Raw genomic sequence first — 18,345 nt, forward strand, 5'->3', positions numbered from 1 at the left:
ACTTAAAATAAACTCAAAAAAAATAAATTGGCCTTTTTGATTTAAGCAGCCATTTGCTCTAAGTCTATCATTCGTAATAGAGAAAAATCATCGTATGTGGTTGGGTTCCTTAGCGGCGTAGGTCTCCACTCTTATCGAGGCGGATACTTATAAATATAAATACGACTCTATCTTTGGCCTTTCCACACACTCTCCACTCGTTTCAAATCCTTCAATTTTTTACTAAGGTTAGACATTGATTTCTTCCGTTACTAATTTCTAATGAATTTGATGATTTCGTTAGGGGTTTTCCTTTTTGTGATATGGAATCTGAGATTATAACCTTTTTGATTGATTTACCTTTAATCAATTCGTTTTTCTAAATAGAGTAATCATAATTGTTAAGGAAATTGGCTCTGTTTTGGGTACAAAAGTCTCTACGTTTGATATCCGTTTATCGACTAACTTCCTTTTGAAAGATTTTAATAAAGGAGGGTTAGGGTTTTCTTCTCTTTTATAACGGCTTGTTTGGATGGTTGTTACCTATTACTATATTGTATTATGTTAGTTTAAACACAATGTTTGCCTCGGTTGTTACTTAAATTTTGTTGTATCGTAGTGTTAAATCCCATTGATCGGGTAGTTACCTTATGTGTGCTCGCGTCATTACTTTTCATGTAGGTTTATCCTTCAGATTGCTGAGTTCGGGAAACGATATAATCTACCCAAACGCTGTATTCATAAACATAATATAATAGAACACAATGCAATATAATACGATACATTATGAAACGATACGTAACAACCAACCAAACAAGGTTTAAATTATACTTGTGCTACGTGCATTAGAGTTTTATAATATTAGAATAAAATGAGCAGTCATAGAGCAGAATGACGAGGAGGATCTCTTTTAGGACCCAATTAGTTTGTGATTGAGGTGTAGTTAATTGATTTAATCTCAAATTTTATTTTTTTATTTTGTTATTATCAATTCAGTTCATTTGTGCTATGATGTTCTGTTATTCAATCTGAGTTTCTGCGATGCCATTTAGTAGTACTGATGCTTTCTTGGTCTCTGCCTATATTTCCTTTTTTTTTTTTTTTTAAAGCAGAATTACATCCATACCTGTCGGAGATGGGATTTAAGAAAGTTTATAAGGCATTGCAGGAGATTTTTCCTGAGGTATGATGATATGTATATTAGTTTAAGATCCCTGATATGCTCAGGTTTCTATTTGGGCTTACACTGAAGTTGCACAATTTTAGCATGTGTGCTCAGCTGTGCAGCATATATCTTTAGTACAATGAATTTCCATTTGAGGACTTCAAATGAACTCTGTTATTAATGGGTGAACGTCAAAAATTGTTGCAAAAGTCCCTTCCCCTATGAAATTATGTTCCATAATCATACAAGTCGATCAATATTACTCCCTTTCCTCTTTTAGTTCCAATTTATATGATAATCATCTCACAGTTTTATACAAAAAAGATTATTCAATACAATTTTTACAAGTTTCTAGAATGTAGTTATGTTTTAACTAATAATTTTTCATATTATGTTTCTCCTACATACGAAATTTTCAACTATTACAGCAACAACATACCCAGTATAATTTTTTGGATGATGTTTCTCCTACATACGGAATTTTCAACTATTATTGTTTATATTTTCTTCTACCACTACTTATATAATCCAAGAATAAAACTAATATCTTCTACCTTGTGCCCGTTTTGTTAGTTTAAAATGGGTCACAGTGCATATTTGATGTTTTTACTCCTGGGGATGTTTGAAACCATTTGTCTTCAAGTGTTTTAGAATCGGTTTCGATGATGATAAATAAAATAATTTGTCATCATCCTCCTCCTCCAAGAGTGTAGTAATTCCAAATTATCCATGTTAAGTTTATTTTTAGAGTTGCTGCACATGTACCAAGAAAAGATACAGTTTGGACACTCTGTTTTCTTTGTTGGCCAGGTTGATTCTCGAATTCTTAGAGCTGTTGCTATTGAGCATTGTAAGGATGCTGACACAGCCGTCGAGGTGGTCCTTAGTGAAGTTATTCCCTGCTTGACTAAGCGTCCCTCAACTTCTTCTGAACATAGTGGGGTTACTGTCAAATCATCTGAAGGTAAGGCCTAACTTTGGTGAAACTGCCTTCTTTTTCTGGTTAAATTTGAATATTAACCCGAGTTCTTGAATTCTGGAAGCTCTCCATATTCTTTGTTACTGCCTTTATCAGACTGAAGTGTTCTGTTTCCATATGCTGCCTGCCTCAGCTGCAGTAGATGCCAATGGAGCTCCACAGACTGATGCTGCTCTTCTTCACAATACAAAAGACTCAGATGAACTGCAAAATGGCTTATCATCCCAAGATGCTGGTTCTGGACATCATCAAGCAATTGATGATACTGATGGTGAATCCCTTCAGCATTATCATGATGCTGTTGGTGGAGATCATGTACCGTTTGAAGTCGATGAAAGTGGTACACCGGTCTCCGTGGAGAAGTGCGATAAAAGCAATGACAAAGTTAGTGCCTACGAATCCTGCCAAGTCACACATGTCATGTCAAATGCTGAAGATAGGGCTATAGATGATGTTTATGAGAAGTCTGCACACTTGCTTGTTGAAAATGAGAAATCTGGACACCCTGCAAGTCCTGAAGCAACTTCTTTCAAAGTAAACAAAAATGATGGAGCTGAAGTTGCAGACAATCAGCTTTGTCAGCCTACAGAAGGTGGTGTTCCGCATACCCTTGAGGGGACTGATAACTCACCTTCTGATGATTCTACTGCACTTATGCACAAAAGGATACATGAAGAAGTTTCTTCAATAGACAATCAGGACATGAAACATCCTGAGAGTCAGGTTGCGCCCTTGAATGTTCAAACTTCAACATTAAGTGGTTTTGAAAGTAGTATAGAGTTTGTGGTTGCACCAGATGTGCATAACTTTGATCTAGAAAAAACAGAACTCCATGATTCAGTCGATGCTACATCTAATAAAGATTTGGCGGGTGAAATTCTTGTAAATGAAGAAGAGTCTATGCCAAATTCAGTGGTCACAGCATCCGGTCAAATTTGTAGCATTGACCTTCTCGAGGATATGATGACAGAAGCCAAAAGTAACAAGGTACACTCTATATAATTTTCCAGACTAATTATTCCATGGAATGTGAACAACTAACAGAGGCTGTGCTAAATATGTTATTGTCCCTCTAGAGTAACTTGCCAGTGCTGATATTGGAGACTAGTTGCGTAACGGTTGGTGTATTATCTGCTTTCAAGTGAATCAAAAGACCTAATAGGCATTGTTTGGTTGGGCATATGTTGGGTTTGCTTTGGTGGTATCTGTTGTGGATTATATACATTTGGGCTTCAATCTCAGTGACAAGGCCCGTCGCTGCCTATGTCAAATGTTCATCCATTAGGTTTTATTACTGCATATGCATTTGCTCCTCTTTGTTACTGCAAACTGCTGTCAGCTGTCAATTCACTGGAATAGGCAGCATTGGCTAGTGGTTCATAATGAATGCTTGATCAATTATATATAACATCTTACTTCATCAAACCAAAAAAAAAAAAAAAAAAAGAGAGAGAGAGAATGCTTGATCAATTGCATAGTTATTTCAGATATTAGAATCTCTTTGTGATGCAAATAGTCTGTACAAGCACATCCACTACCCTTTATCATTTGTTAGTTGTGACTCTTCTTTAGCTTTGTAATACTTTGGCGTAGGGATCAGCTTGGACTTGTATCTTTCTGTATGGAACAGGTCAGTGTTGCATAGATGTCCTCCATGTTTAGAAACTTCCCCGTATTTGCTTTATCTTCTGGCCCTAACACATGCCAAAAGTAGCTAAATCATGAAAAATGGGGACCGAGAATAGAGAAGGGTCTATTTTCCTGACATATATTTTGAATTTCAATAAGGGAGGTTAGCAATTTGCTTCGGGAACTCCTGGAAGTCTAATTACAACTTGGTGCAGAAAACACTGTTTTCGGCGGTGGAGTCTGTTATCTGCTTGATGAGAGAAGTTGAACTCCAAGAGGAAGCTGCAGAGCAGGCGAAGCTAGAAGCTGCCAAGGGAGGACTGGATATGCTTAGGAGGGTAGAGGATCTGAAAGAAATGTTACAACATGCCAAGGAAGCAAATGACATGGTTGCCTTTCTCTTCGGCTAGTGTTTCCCTTTGATACGATGATTTTGTTCTTTCATCACTCGTGACCTAACAACTATGCTACACAATGTATTTTCAGCATGCTGGTGAAGTATATGGTGAGAAGGCCATCTTAGCCACTGAAGTTAAAGAGCTTCAATCTCGCCTGCTCGGCTTGGCAGATGAAAGGGACAAATCTCTCGCAGTTCTGGACGAGGTGAGGGAATGTTGTCATCTTTGTTTGTGAAAGTGAGGTGCGATATAAGAGACTCTGTAAGGAGAGTCATCCACAACTTCTCTGCACCTTGAATGTGAGATAGAAATTGCTGTATGTGAGACTGGAATTGCTAGTTTTGGCCAGTGATTTTTTTTTAAAAAAAAATTGTGTGTTTTTCAGAGTTCAATTTTTTTTTCTTCTTGTCCTAACACGACTCTCTTCTACTATTTTGATTAATACATGGAATCGTCAAAGACCGAATTAGTGTGGCTTATGTCATGCAAATATTGCACATAAATGGATTGTCATGTCCGTCTGCTTTTCAGTAACTGTCGCTTGCCTGCAATATGAAGTCGTACCAGAAGTCTCTGATATGCTGAATTATATCTCAAACATGTAGAACTGGACTGACACAAAAAGGTTACATATTGGATTGTTTCTAAGACGGTGAGATGACACAAAAACACGGGAATTTTAAGAAAGAACAGCTTCACTAATGTGAACATTTGTGTTTGTACGTCTAAGAGGAAGAATAGAGGAAAATATTCATGGTCAAACAACAGCTTTCAACATGATATGGCACCTTTGAAAGGCATTCTGCCTTCATTAGAAAAGTGGGCAGAGCTCAATTTTTCTTTGTTCTTGAAATTTTCTTGTTTCATATCTGCTGGTTGTTGAGTGGCAGCTTTCACGAGGATAACAAGCTGCTAAATCACAGATGCTTTGCTTGTTCTTGTGGTTTTCTTCAAATAGAAGAAAGGGTGGATGTAAATAGCAGTATGATATTCTTCTTTTACCTGAACATCTGAAGTTCCCTTTGTGTAGATGCATCAGATGCTTGAGGTGCGAATGGCTGCTGCTGAGAAAGAAATGAAAGCTGCTGAGCAAGAAAGACTAGACAAGGAAGAGGTAGCACGTAAAACACTCACTGATCAGGAAATCATTATGGAAAAAGTGGTGCAAGAGGCAAATGTTCTGAAGCAAGAGGCAGAAGAGAACGCTAAGGTAATGACCCTCATTATTTAAATGTATTTTGTATGCATGGTACTTCTGCAAAAAGAAAGTTGTGGTCTTATGATTTTATCTTCTTGTTCTTCTGTTGCACAGTTGAGGGATTTCCTGGTTGATCGTGGACGTGTTGTTGATACGTTGCAGTAAGTTTAACCTCTTTAGGTTGCTTTGAAAATTTGCTTTGATATTTCTGCTCTCCGGATCTGGATGGTTTGCTTGAAAAATATGGAAATGTGTTTTGACTTAAATTTAATATATTCAACTGCAAATTAATATTTACATAGGATTGGGGGAAAAAGCAGCCTTCCCGATTCACTGTATTCTTGTGTTTTGATCTGATTTCGCAGGTATACCTTGTCCATCAATATCCTCATGCTTTTCTTTCTTTGGTTTAAAATTCCTTTGAGCAAAACCATTATATTTTACTACTATTAATAAGAGGCGTTTCATCCTTGTCACAGAGGTAGAATCACGATTTTGATACATATTCATTCTTTTTCCCTCAACCATTATTCTAAGACTAGAGGGTCACATGAAGTTGGTGTGTGTGGTCTCTTTTCAAGGCCTTCTTTTTGCCCCTCATTAACTCACTTTTTACATTATTTGTCCTCATACGTTTTGGTAAATCTTGATAACTTTGGAGGCTTTAACTTCCAACCCCCTCTTACCAGAGCATATTAGTTCTTACCTTATGTTGAGACATGTTCTTATCCCACGCGCTGCTCTCTATGTCCTCTCTCTCTCTCTCTCTCTCTCTCTCTCTCTCTCTTTTGTTTTCCTTAAATCTTGATAGTTTCCTTCTCTACTTAGCTCATGCGTGCTTATAAGGAGCCTTCCTTCATCGTTTTGAGGCTTATTTTTTTAATCTTTCTACATGATTCGTGTATAAGTTCTTTTTTCAATCAGAATGATGTTCTTGTAAACTTATTGGATTTGTTTCTCCAAAATAACTTTATAGATATCAAGAAGTTGAAGTTATTGAGAACTTTCTTGGGTTAATTAGTTTGGTCATCGAGGAGAAAACATGAATCCTTGCTAATATAGTTGAAACTAGATTTACTTTCTTAAAAATCTTAAATGAGTTTAACATAACTAGGAAATGACTTCTGAAGTAAAAACTCCAGCAATGAACATTAAAATGCTAAAATCATAAAATGAGATGCTATTTTTATTGAAATATACTTATTTGAAATTTTGGTTATTAGGCTAGATTGTTACTCTGTTAAATTTATGTGTTTTTTGTAGTATTTATCTCATCCACTATTTATTATTCAATGGACCCTACTTCATGTTTCCCCCAAGAAATGTGTAAGTTGCTTTTTAATTGTTTCGAATAAAAAATAGTTGGTATAAAATATGGGGGGTCACTTAAAGACATTTCATGGATAAATGCGTGTCATATTCTTTTTTTTTTTTTTCCCTTTTTAGAATTTTCATTAAATCTAATTTTTTTCTTGTGAAAGATGTTAGTACAATGTCTTTTAGTACATTAACCTAGAGAGATCGTATGTTTCAAGAATTAGTATATTAGCATATTTTGGAAAAAAGAGCATTTAAATTTAGTATCTATGAAGAATTAATGAATTTAGGTGTTCCTTGAATTTCATGTAAAACTATGCTTATATCATCAAATTTGATTAGATTAGCCAACTTGAAACATCGAGTCATTGTGTCCCTCTGACATCTCCATCACCGCTGCCAAACTTGCTTCTTTATAAATATTTTATTCCCTTTGCTGCCTGCTTATTCTCTGTCAAACTTACTGGTTTAACATTAACTTTTTTAGAAAATATTCTTTTGCTGTGACTAAATAACTGTAATAATGATGAAGACTTATTCAATGATATATTGTTAACATGCCACCATTTTAAACAAGCAGTGTCAAATAGAACATGACAAATTATTCTTCTTTGATCAAAGTTATTACTTTTTTACCTTGAGCTTGGGGCCATACGTGGCACGGGCTTTCCACAACTAGTATTAATAAGACAAGGCTATAGAACCCAAACTGAAGAGGTTTGCATTACTTTTCTGCTCATGCTGCCGGTTCTTTTCATTTTTTCCCTTCACTCAGATCCTTATGCCACTATATCGCTCTACTTGTTAGTCATTTAAAAGACTCTCAATGATTGTTGCACCCTTTTGCAGAGGCGAAATCTCTGTCATATGCCAAGATGTGAGGTTGTTGAAAGAGAAATTTGATGATTGTGTTCCACTGAGCAAATCTTTGTGCTCCAGCCAGACCAGCTGTATCTTAGCCTCATCAAGTTCATCTTCGAAGAGTATTGTACCGGAACAGGTGCCCAAGCCTGCAGATTTGTTGCTTGCTCCAGAAAAGATGGATACAGTATCTTGTCATGAGGAGGAGCACAAGGCATCTGAAGATGTAAAGTCAGTGATCCATAACACAGATCTTCTGGATGATGGATGGGAAATCTTTGACAACCGTGAGCTATGCATGTGAATCAAGTGGGTATATGTCAGTGACTAATTGACTGCTTGCTTCAGTTCCAAGATATCTCTCATCTATTAAATAAGTTTCTTTGTAGAAACAAACTTCTTTAGAATTTCAGTTTGTTATGCTCATTTTGCAATGTTGGTTGAGAGCTATTTCAAACCTAAGTATCCTATCCCGATTTTGAAGTATTTGTACAGAACAAGTATATAAATAACACCCTATATATAGAGAAGTATATCATGTGTTTAGTCAAGTTCTCTGTAAGCAGATTACTTTGTTCTGTTGAGCTTGTCGGCATAGTATAATTATCCACATTTTTGGTCTCTATTTAGTTGCTTCGATAGTTCTAGTTAGTTAGGAATGTCTTTGTAGGAGTTCAAGTTTATCGGTGCATTCTTTATTTTTGGGGCAATAATGTTTCCGACTTAAAGTGTTGTTACCTTGTGCCCGTTCCATCTTTTCTGGAAGGTAGAGATGTCGGAGTTGAGTATGAAATGTTCTTGTAGGAGTTGAATACAGAATTCCAGTTTAGAGCTGGATCCTTTATCATTTGGACATGCTCATTTGGATAAGTGCTGTAGCCTTGTGCCCCCCTCCCATTTAGTGATGCATTTGTGTCTTATCGGTTTTTGTTTCCTCAATTTTTCTACATCATCTCATGTGCACACATTAAAATTATATAAACTGAGTAGCAATAAACTCTGATGCATGTAATATTTTTTGCCAACTTATTTGAGACTGAGGCATAGTCGTCGTATTCTTCTGTTTATCAGGTCATTGTGCCTTTTCTTGGGTGGGGTGGTTAAGGGGTATGCTAACCAGTGACCACATAAGTTTACAGTCAGCTATTATCTGTATAGATTTCGAATTGATGCCATGTCCTGGTTCCAGATCGTTAGTCGTGATTATTTGACCATGCTCGACTATTTGAGATAGTATTTCTGTCCAGAATTTGTACGTTCTTTCTGCATTAATATACTCCACTTTTACCTCGCATTATTTTTCCCCATCAACATAATGTTGTTTTCATTAATGACGAAACATCATTGCTTATGCACAACTTCTGCTTCACATATCAGTTAACAGCTTACCATATATCAAAAAAATTATTAATAACTTGATTACCTCCCATTCCCAAACTTTGTTAGAGTTGATTATAGAAATTCGCCATCTCTATTTGTCTCTACTATTCATGCTTATTTTTTGTTCAAGAATTAAATAATTTTTTCTTTTTTGCAAATGAAGTATTTTCTAATTTAGGAGGTCTCCATATCTCATAATTAGGAGGTCTCCCATATCTCTTACTTATCCTTACACTTAGATGTAAGTCTGTAACCCCTTGCTGATATTCATTTTCTTAAACCAAATTGCAAATAGAAAAAGAAGAATACTGGTCCATAAGTTATGGTTCGGTTCCAGATAATAACACTGCAAATGTAAATATAGATGAATAACATAAAGCTTCCTGTCAATTAGTAATAAGAAAAGTGTTCTTGAGTTATTATTCTCATCGACTTTTTGTATATAATTTACATTGTACATGTAACTTAACTCTCTACTCCTACACAAAAGCTACCCCAACCCTTCAAAAAGCTGTACAATCTCGTTCATATGATAACTTAATTAACACTATTAGAAATTGTGCCTATCGCAACGTTTGTCTCTATTACAACCCCAATTTCAACCCCAATTTCTAGTACCGTATAATCCAGGTGATCGGTCAGTCATGCCAGCAGAGAAGCAGGACTGTACATCTCCAAATAATGTAAAGTCTTGCTCTATGCTCTCTAACTTGCTTTGAGCCTTGCCATTTTCTGATCTTCGAAGCCCTTAACGATGACATTGAGCTTGCAAGACTAGTCATCTATAGTAGTAGTGAAAAACTCAAGATTTGAAGAAAGTAGTGTTAATTTGGAAATGAGGGAGAAATGTTTTGAGTAGTGTTTAAGACTTGGAACATATATATACAAGGGAAAGACTAAAGAGTAGATATGTGAAAGGGAACATGTGGTAAATAAAGATTCAAGAAGGATGCATGGGACATGGGTTTAGCAATGGCTTTGTCTGTTGATTCAACCCCACAATGACAGTGACTTGTTATCAAACTTGTGTCATGGATAAATTGGAATAAGTTGGGGGCCATCTCTGTCTTGTCTCTGTATTGTATGGGTACCCTACATTAACCTCTCTATCATACAGGTTTGCTGTAACCCCCAATTATAATAAGATAAAGTTTTTCGTACTCATGTGAATCATTGCAAGCCCCATCATCTAAAAACTGCATTATTCATGGTGTTATAAAATAAATACTTGTACAAGTATTTCAATGTGATATTGGACAGAGAGGAGGAAGCAATAAGAGACCAAAGAGCAAAATTAATGACACGATTCATGGCTTGCAAATATGAAAAAACTAGTAATAGTTTTCTAGACGTATATGAAGCGGTAAAATCTCGACTGGGCAGGGCATAAACAGGATTGAGATTCAACATCTATTATATATACATAATTCTTTTTACCTCATATGTATTATGTAACTTCCCAACGTGAACCTCTTTCGCCCCTCTAGTGCCACTCCTGTGATTCCAGAAATTTTTTGAAAAAAAAAATAAAAAAATCTACTCTTGTTGAAGGTGAAGTTTGGAAATAGAATAATTCCTGCCGTCGTTTATCCTCGATCAATGCAACCTCAGATGCTATGTTAAAATTCTCGATTCTAATATCAAGCGAAAGATTATGACTATAGAGGTTCTATATTTCGGGTCAATCTTACTTTATTAGCACTAGTAGGCAACATAGGGGAAGAAGTGCTACATCTAGGGTTGTGTGTTTCCTTTCGTCATACTACACTTTCACAAGCTCTATAGCTCATGTACTTATTTGCTACTCACAGCTAATTAGCTACTTCTCTACTCTTTGTATCAACGCTTCCAGGAGCTACTTGTTTGGAAGCTCGCTTACGATCATTAGTAAAATCTTTATAGCTTTCATTCTTTCTTTAAAAATTGTCTTATTTTACCATTTAGTCTTACAATTGGGTTGTTGTGTCATGCATGTCCTTTGCAATTATTGGTGCTTCATCATCCAGAATCGTATATACAAAATCGTACACACTGATTGTCTTCACAACCTATGACGTCATATGTGTAGCTCTCATATGTGTAGCTCTCATATGTACCTATATGAAATACAAGCATTTGCTTGGTGTTTAGTCAAAGAGTATTGTGAATAATATATTTTTTTCAAAATATCACACAACCAAATTCGACTAGCTTAGAGGGATGTATACAACTCTTTCTGTGAATAAATTCTTCGATCAACCAACTATATCTTGAGACTGGATCATGGACTAGGCCAATGTTTGACATGATACCAGCATTCAGATTCTAGTGTTTGCTAAGTGTCTTTTATTATATCAAAGAAGGGGTCAGGTCAAAGTTAGTTTCAAGTACGTTCAAGAATCAGTGGTCTCACGTGCACTCTGTCTCTATAGCTAATAACAATAATGTGTGTGTGTGACAATATAGTTCCATGTGACCAAACCAAACTATTAAGGTGTATGGTCAAATATCAGTTGCTGGCCACTATCAATATTGCCGACCGAGAGGTAAACCAGTTCAATGTCTTTTCAATCCCCACTTACAAATCTATTCTTCAATTATTGACAGTACGGCAAATTTCATCTAATTAATTTCCATCATATTTTGCCAGGGACATAATTCAGAATTTTTTTTTCATCCAAATTGAACTTGGTCCTCTTCGTTTACCTTCATTTACATGTTAGTCGATGATAGTGTGTGTTAGTGATTGAAAAGAGTTAATGATAAGTTTTAAGTTTTTCTTAGCTTAGAAATTCATTTTAATATTTTTAAGACCAGTGATTATACTATGGAAGCTTGTTTTCGCTTTAGTATTTATCTAGCTTGGCTTCATATGCTGATACATTAATTAGACCCTAAGCAATTAACTTGTTTTTCATAAGTAAATTCTGTAAATTTTGAGATTTACACAGGAAGAAATCCCCTGAATCCGATATCTAACCAACCAAATGTTAATTATAAGATGAATTCACCTCAATACTAAATCCGACTGAAGAGAAAATATAAATTTGCCAACAAGTACTTTAATTTGAGCAACCAAAAATCCTTAACGGGATTATCTTACAGTCCAGTAATCGCGTAATTACACCCTATACATTACAACAAAAACAAAAAACATACCCAGTGTAATCACATAAGTGGGGTCTGAGAGGATAGAATGTACGCAGACATTATCCCAACCTTTATGGAGTCCGGAACCATAATAATCCCCCAAAAAAAAAACACAGTGAACCAACATAACCCAAGAAAAAAAGCTAGTACCAAAGTACCTTTAACGCAGTATTTTATTGCGTTATTGGACTTAACCGTAACGGAGCGGTTAAGTCCTTTAACGCAGTAAAATAATGCGCTAAAGTTTTTTTTTTTTTTGGTATATAGTGACCAGTAAAAAAAAATTGGTTAATTTTTTTTTTTTTTGCTACACTTAGTGTTTTTCCCATACTTTGACCAATGATTAGTCGTGTGTCAAGACTCCGAAACGTCAATATTTTATATAGAACCTAATATTATTTTCTTTGTACAATAATGTAGGCTCAATACATCAAGAATACATAGACGTTCGGATCTTCGTTTTAGGGGTTGAAAAGATGCCCGACAGTGTTCTATTTTTGTAAGGTTATTTTAGTCAACTTTATATGTCGAGAAAATTACTCAGCTTTATTTTTGAAAATTGAGACCACAAAAGTGAAATTGACATTCACAGCTACATTAACCCGGGATTTTTACGTTGAAATCTATTGCGTATCATCATATTATAAGTAAAGAAAACTGAAAATTTCACGCCAATTTGCGGGAAAATTGAAATTGAATGGGATAACAGGTGATTTTTTAAAAATCGGCTTGGCCAAACTGCCTTGTGGTTGTTTGTCCGCATATATCTCAAAAAAATACGCAAAATTAAAACAATCTTAAAACAGACATCCGATCGCAAAGTTATGACCATACGTTTTTATCTAATTGAATTAGATTTATATTCAAAATAAAGTTATGTCTTGATTAAAAAATAACACGCTTAAATCAAAAGCTTAAAAAATAAAACACTTAAACCTAAAGTTTCCAAACAAAACTTACTTCGGGTACCTTTTCAACCCCTAAAACGACGATCCGAACGTTTACGTATCCTTGATGTATTGAGCCTATATTATAGTACGCAGAAAAAAATATTAAGTTCTATATAATATTGACATTTCGGAGTCTTGACACACGACTAATCGTTGGTCAAAATATGAAAAAAAAAAAAAACACTAAGTGTTGCAAAAAAAAGATTTATTACAATAAGATGTCGCGATCTTTTTATGGAAAAAAATACTAAGTGTTCCTTAAGTGTGTTATTTTTTAATGGGTAACTTTATTTCGAATATGTTGCGATCTTTTTAAAATAAGATTTATTATTACGAAATAGATACACAAAAAATATACTCAATATTTACTAAAACATGCTTCCACCTAGGTTTGATCCCCGGTGGTTGGGTTAACAAAAAGAGATGGCTAAACCACCAAGCCAAGTTTGTGAAACTGATGACATTATAGACATTTTTTTTTACTTATAAAGTTCACTAATGTCATCTAACTTGTTTTCATAAATTGAATTTTGAACCTTAAAATTGACATTTAAAGCATCACTACCACGAGATTACCATCTTCAAATATATTTTTTATCACTAGATTTTTACTAAAGATGAATTAAAATTGTGCACCAATTTGGGGCGAAATTCAAATTGGATGGGATAAAGGACGTTTTTCTAAAAATTGGGCCGGCTTGCGGCGGTTTACGTGGCTAGATCTCGCAAAAATACACAAAATAAAAAAAAATCACGTAAATCGGACGTCCGAGCGCAAAGTTATGACCGTTTAAATTCACCAATTTATAACTATTTTTTCTCCCTATACTCATTATTTGATAATTTTATCTTATCAATTTATATAACTACTTAAGTTCATGCCACATCAAACATCACTAATAATCGAGCACTTTTTAACCATGTCTTGGTTGGGTCCATGGTGCATGTTTTAGTAAATATTAAGTACATTTTTTATGTATCTATTTCTTAATAATAAATCTTATTTTAAAAAGATCGCAACATATTCGAAATAAAATTACGTATTAAAAAATAACACTAAACCCTAAAAATAAAAAACTTTAAGCTAATGACAACAAGTCTTCAAACAAAAGTGGACTTCGAGCACTTTTCAATCACTAAAACGACGACCCGAAGTTTTGCTGATTCTTGATGTATTGGGCCTACCTTATTAATCACACAAAAATAAGTAGGGTTCTATATTTTTTTTTTGATTAAGCACCGGGTGTCCGGGTCTCTTTGAGCCCCGACTAATCCCGGGGGTGCACAGGCCCTCGGCAAGGAGTTTCCCGCAAGTGCACCACGGGTAATTCAGGGTTTTACCCCAGTCCGATGGCCCTCAGAAATTGTTTGCACCTAGTGGGTTTCGAACTTGAGACCTTGAAAGGGAGCACCCCAAGGCTCAAGCCAATTACCACCAGGCCAACCCCTGAGGGTTGTAGGGTTCTATATAAAATATTGAAGTTCCGGAATCTTGAAGCATGATTATTCTATGCCCAAAGTACGGAAAAAGTGTGGAAAAAAAAAAGGAATAACGCCGTAAAATACTGCGTTATTGGACTTAACTAAGCCGTTACAGTTAAGTCCAATAACGCAGTAAAATACTGCGTTAAAGGTACTTTGATACTAAAAAAAATCTTGGGGCATTTTGGTTCACTGTATTTTTTTTTTTAGGTCATTTTGGTTCCGGACTCACTTTATGGGGTAGAGACACCCTATACATTGTGAATGTATTATTTATATTACTAAAATTGTGATGGGACAGTAAGTATCTCACTATCCTCAATTAGATGTCTCACGTTTCAAGCTTTGAAAGTGAAATTGTCTCTGACAGAGAATATTTTATCTAGTACTGGACTGTATAAAAAAAACAAGTGCGCGATTCATACATTATCAAAAAAAGTTCACATCTTATATCTCTCCCAGACTCGGTGTTATGGCTCACGTTAAAAGGTTAATCTCACAAAGAATGAGAAAAAAGTTGAATAATTATATTGTGATCGATGATGATGATGGAAATGTTGAAATTCCATGCTAGAAAGAGCTAATGAATCAACAAAGAGGGAACATGAAAATAACTTCCACATGGCCTGTGAGGCTGTGACTCATCAAAGAGACAAATATTTGGCCAACTTGTAAAGATAACATTGGCTTTGTGGGAGTGACATGTGTTTTAATAAGACATTCTTACACAAGGGCATTAATAGTCCAACAAGCCCACGAGCTATGTATGGATACTTCTCCCTTTGTTAAATGTTCAGCAAAAGACAAGCATAATAACTCCAAAAACCTTATCTAAATTGGTAAGAAACTCTTTCCCATTGATTTTTGATTAGATGTGACATTGTTTGTAGCTATTAGCAACCTGCCCTCTTGTTGCATTAACCTGTATGAATGAGCAGTGGTGAGTATTTTTCAAAGAATCTTAATCTGTACATACTATCAGCAGTGTATTTTAACATGTAATAGATTTGTGTTATTCTAAGCTTCTAAATTACTCACAGTCACAGCAGTAATGTTGTAACGGTGTGGTTAAAGATCGATGGTCCCGTCTTACGACAAAGATAAACGGTGACATGGAAAAATAAAAGAGATGAAGGTGTGAGAATGATCGTTTCAATGAGGTGATTTTCTTGTGAAATCTTTTATTTGTTCTTATGATTGTCGTCAGGGTGAAGTGGAGATGGAGTACCGGTGGTCTTCAAATGGCGTTTCTGAGAGTGGAGAAAATCAATTATTATGGTGGTGTTGATTTAGACAATGATGAATAGTGGATGACAAGAATGAAATCTGCGTAATTTCGCAAAGTACAATGGCAAATTTGAATAATTTGCATTGTTTAAGGGAAAATTTAACGTTTAAGGGCATATTTGGATCAATCTTTTAACAATAAGGGTGTATTTGATCTCAACTACGAACGGAGGATATATTTGGACCATCTCGCATAGTTTTAAGGGCAAATTAATTTGACGTTTTTCTCTTATAAAAAATGTCCACATGTCAAAAAGATAATGTTGTAAGTGAATAAGGGCATATTTAGACCAATCCTTAACAATAAAGATATATTTAATCTCAACTATTAATCGATGATATAATCTTCATAGTTTAAAGATAAATTTAACTTTTTTCCTGGTAAAAAATGCTCACATATCAAAAAGCTTATGTTGTTAGTAATAGGGGCATATGTTCTTAATTCCAGAAGAATGACAAAATTTTGGAACAATCTGGAAAAACATAATGTAAGAAAAACAAATATAATAAATACTGTATAAGGATACTGCTTTCAGATATAGTACAGTTATAAATTTGATTAGATGAGACATTCGGTAGAGCTATATAAAACTAGCACTTTTGTTTGCATTGTCATGTCGACACCTGTTTGATTGAGTGGCCTTGTATTTCCAGAAACGCCCTTTTAGTATACCAATTTGGGGCATAAATGGCACCAATGGTAAAAAATAATTACACAATCAAATTATTTGTTAGATAATAATTACAGCCAAATTTATTAATTAAAACTAATTATAATTAAGTAGTAGTAGTAGTAATAATAATAATAATAATAATAATAATAATAAACCTACCATCGAATACTAAATTCACGCATACAATAGGCAGAGTCATGTGCTTTAGTAGAACTATGTTGATTAGAAATTTTCATTTCAAAAACACATACTGATATATCTCAACACCTTCAATTATTAAAGCATTTCTATTATATATAAGCATGGAATGAGGACTAGCACAACTTCCCATGCTTGTACCAACAGTTTTAGAAATTGTACACTCAATAAATTCTTATACTAAAGGCTATATAACTTGTACTCTCTAACCAACTATTTTTTTTATCTCACGTGGACATGTGTCATAGTACTTAATATTCATTCCCTTCTCATGTATAGATGTATGCACTTCAATTTTAATTTTCCGACACATTTATTTCCTCCGTGCACTTTTACGTATTCACTTTTGACTTTTCGTGTTCTAGATGAATATTTATTTTCTCCTCATGTATAGACATATGCAGTTCAATTTTAATTCTCCTACACAAATTTATTTCCTCCGTACACTTTAATTTGTTCACTTTTGACTTTTCACATTCTTTAATAATTAATAAATCCTGTACCACAAGCTATATAAATTGTACATTTTAAACAACTACTTTTTTATCCCACGTGGTCATATGTCATAGTACTCAATATTTATCTCTTCTCATGTATACACGTATGCATTTCAAATTTAATTCTCTGACACATTTATTTCCTCCGTGCACTTACACTTGTTGACTTTTGACTTTTCAAGTTCTTTAAGAATTAATAAATGAAGTACTTCCTCCATTTCATATTACTTGGCCACATTACTAAACTATCTTTTTACTGAATATTTATTCTCTGCTTATGTATACAAGTATGCACTTCAATTTTAATTGTCCGACACATATTTATTTCGTCCGTGCACTTTTACTTGTTCATAAATGAAGTACTCAACATTACTAAAAATATATGTCCAAATTACTTGTTCATTTACAGAACCAAGATAAAATTAATTAAATCTTTCACATCTTATCCTCTCCGTCCCATATTACTTGGCCACATTACTAAAAATATATGTCCAACTTACTTGTTCATTTACAAAACCAAGATAAAATTAATTAAATATTTCCCGTCTTATCCTTAGTAATAAATGTTGTTGAAAATAGTCAATTTCGATTAGACTGTATTTATTGGAGAGAAATATGGGTAAGATAGTAAAATACATCTTTTACTTCTGATTTCTTAAGGGGAGTGCAAAAGGGAAAGTGACAAGTAATAAGGAACAGAGAAAGTATATATTTTACTATAATATTCATATTTATTGGTGTAATTCTCAATAGCCTTCGAAAATAATTTGAAAATGAGTAATTAAAGGGTAAAATTAATAATAAGAACACACAAATATTCACTCATTAATTCCATGGAAATTAATGGCCAGCCCCTTCTGCATGATTCTCCCCACTCTTCTTGCGTTGCCTAGCTTGATGGTCCCCATGATAAATAAAGGAATACAAGAAAAAGGATGACATTTATACAAATATGTATGCCTATAATATATGCGTAGTCGTTATCTTTATACACAATCAACATAATTGAAGTTTCATACTAATTAATAATTACCATATTAGTTTCTTTCTCTTGATATGTTAACGTGGACAAGTAAAAGTAAACAGAGGGAGTGACTTTTATCCCCGTTTTCCTTCTTTGTCAATACTTTAAACGTGAAGAGAGGACGAACAATAGCAATGCAAATTTATACCAAAAGTTATTTTAATTCTCCTACACATAATTTGTTCACTTTTGACTTTT

The 18,345-nt window shown here is 34.5% G+C and overlaps 2 protein-coding genes across 2 annotated transcripts; one reads left to right on the forward strand and one right to left on the reverse strand.

The window, feature by feature from the left end:
• The first annotated feature begins 53 nt into the window (after window positions 1-53).
• Window positions 54-8,077, forward strand: LOC132611048 (uncharacterized). Its single transcript, XM_060325461.1, has 9 exons — window positions 54-227; window positions 1,092-1,162; window positions 1,955-2,108; window positions 2,257-3,110; window positions 3,968-4,141; window positions 4,239-4,355; window positions 5,181-5,360; window positions 5,463-5,509; window positions 7,515-8,077. Exons 2-9 carry the CDS (start codon window positions 1,115-1,117, stop codon window positions 7,828-7,830), a joined length of 1,890 nt encoding a protein of 629 aa, XP_060181444.1. The 5' UTR covers window positions 54-227; window positions 1,092-1,114; the 3' UTR covers window positions 7,831-8,077.
• A 1,219-nt stretch (window positions 8,078-9,296) lies between these two features.
• On the reverse strand, window positions 9,297-9,778 carry LOC132610122 (small polypeptide DEVIL 14). The gene has a single exon (XM_060324399.1). It carries the CDS (start codon window positions 9,686-9,688, stop codon window positions 9,545-9,547), a length of 144 nt encoding a protein of 47 aa, XP_060180382.1. The 5' UTR covers window positions 9,689-9,778; the 3' UTR covers window positions 9,297-9,544.
• Between the last annotated feature and the right edge of the window lie 8,567 nt (window positions 9,779-18,345).

This window comes from Lycium barbarum, chromosome 9, assembly GCF_019175385.1.
Source record: "Lycium barbarum isolate Lr01 chromosome 9, ASM1917538v2, whole genome shotgun sequence".
In the NCBI taxonomy this organism is placed as follows: domain Eukaryota; kingdom Viridiplantae; phylum Streptophyta; class Magnoliopsida; order Solanales; family Solanaceae; genus Lycium; species Lycium barbarum.

Coding starts and splice junctions, on each gene's coding strand:
- LOC132611048 (XM_060325461.1), top strand. CDS start 1,115: ATGGGATTTAAGAAAGTTTATAAGGCATTGCAGGAGATTTTTCCTGAG. Junction 1,163..1,954: donor TGCAGGAGATTTTTCCTGAG/GTATGATGATAT, acceptor TTTGTTGGCCAG/GTTGATTCTCGAATTCTTAG. Junction 5,361..5,462: donor AGGCAGAAGAGAACGCTAAG/GTAATGACCCTC, acceptor TCTGTTGCACAG/TTGAGGGATTTCCTGGTTGA.
- LOC132610122 (XM_060324399.1), bottom strand. CDS start 9,688: ATGACTAGTCTTGCAAGCTCAATGTCATCGTTAAGGGCTTCGAAGATC.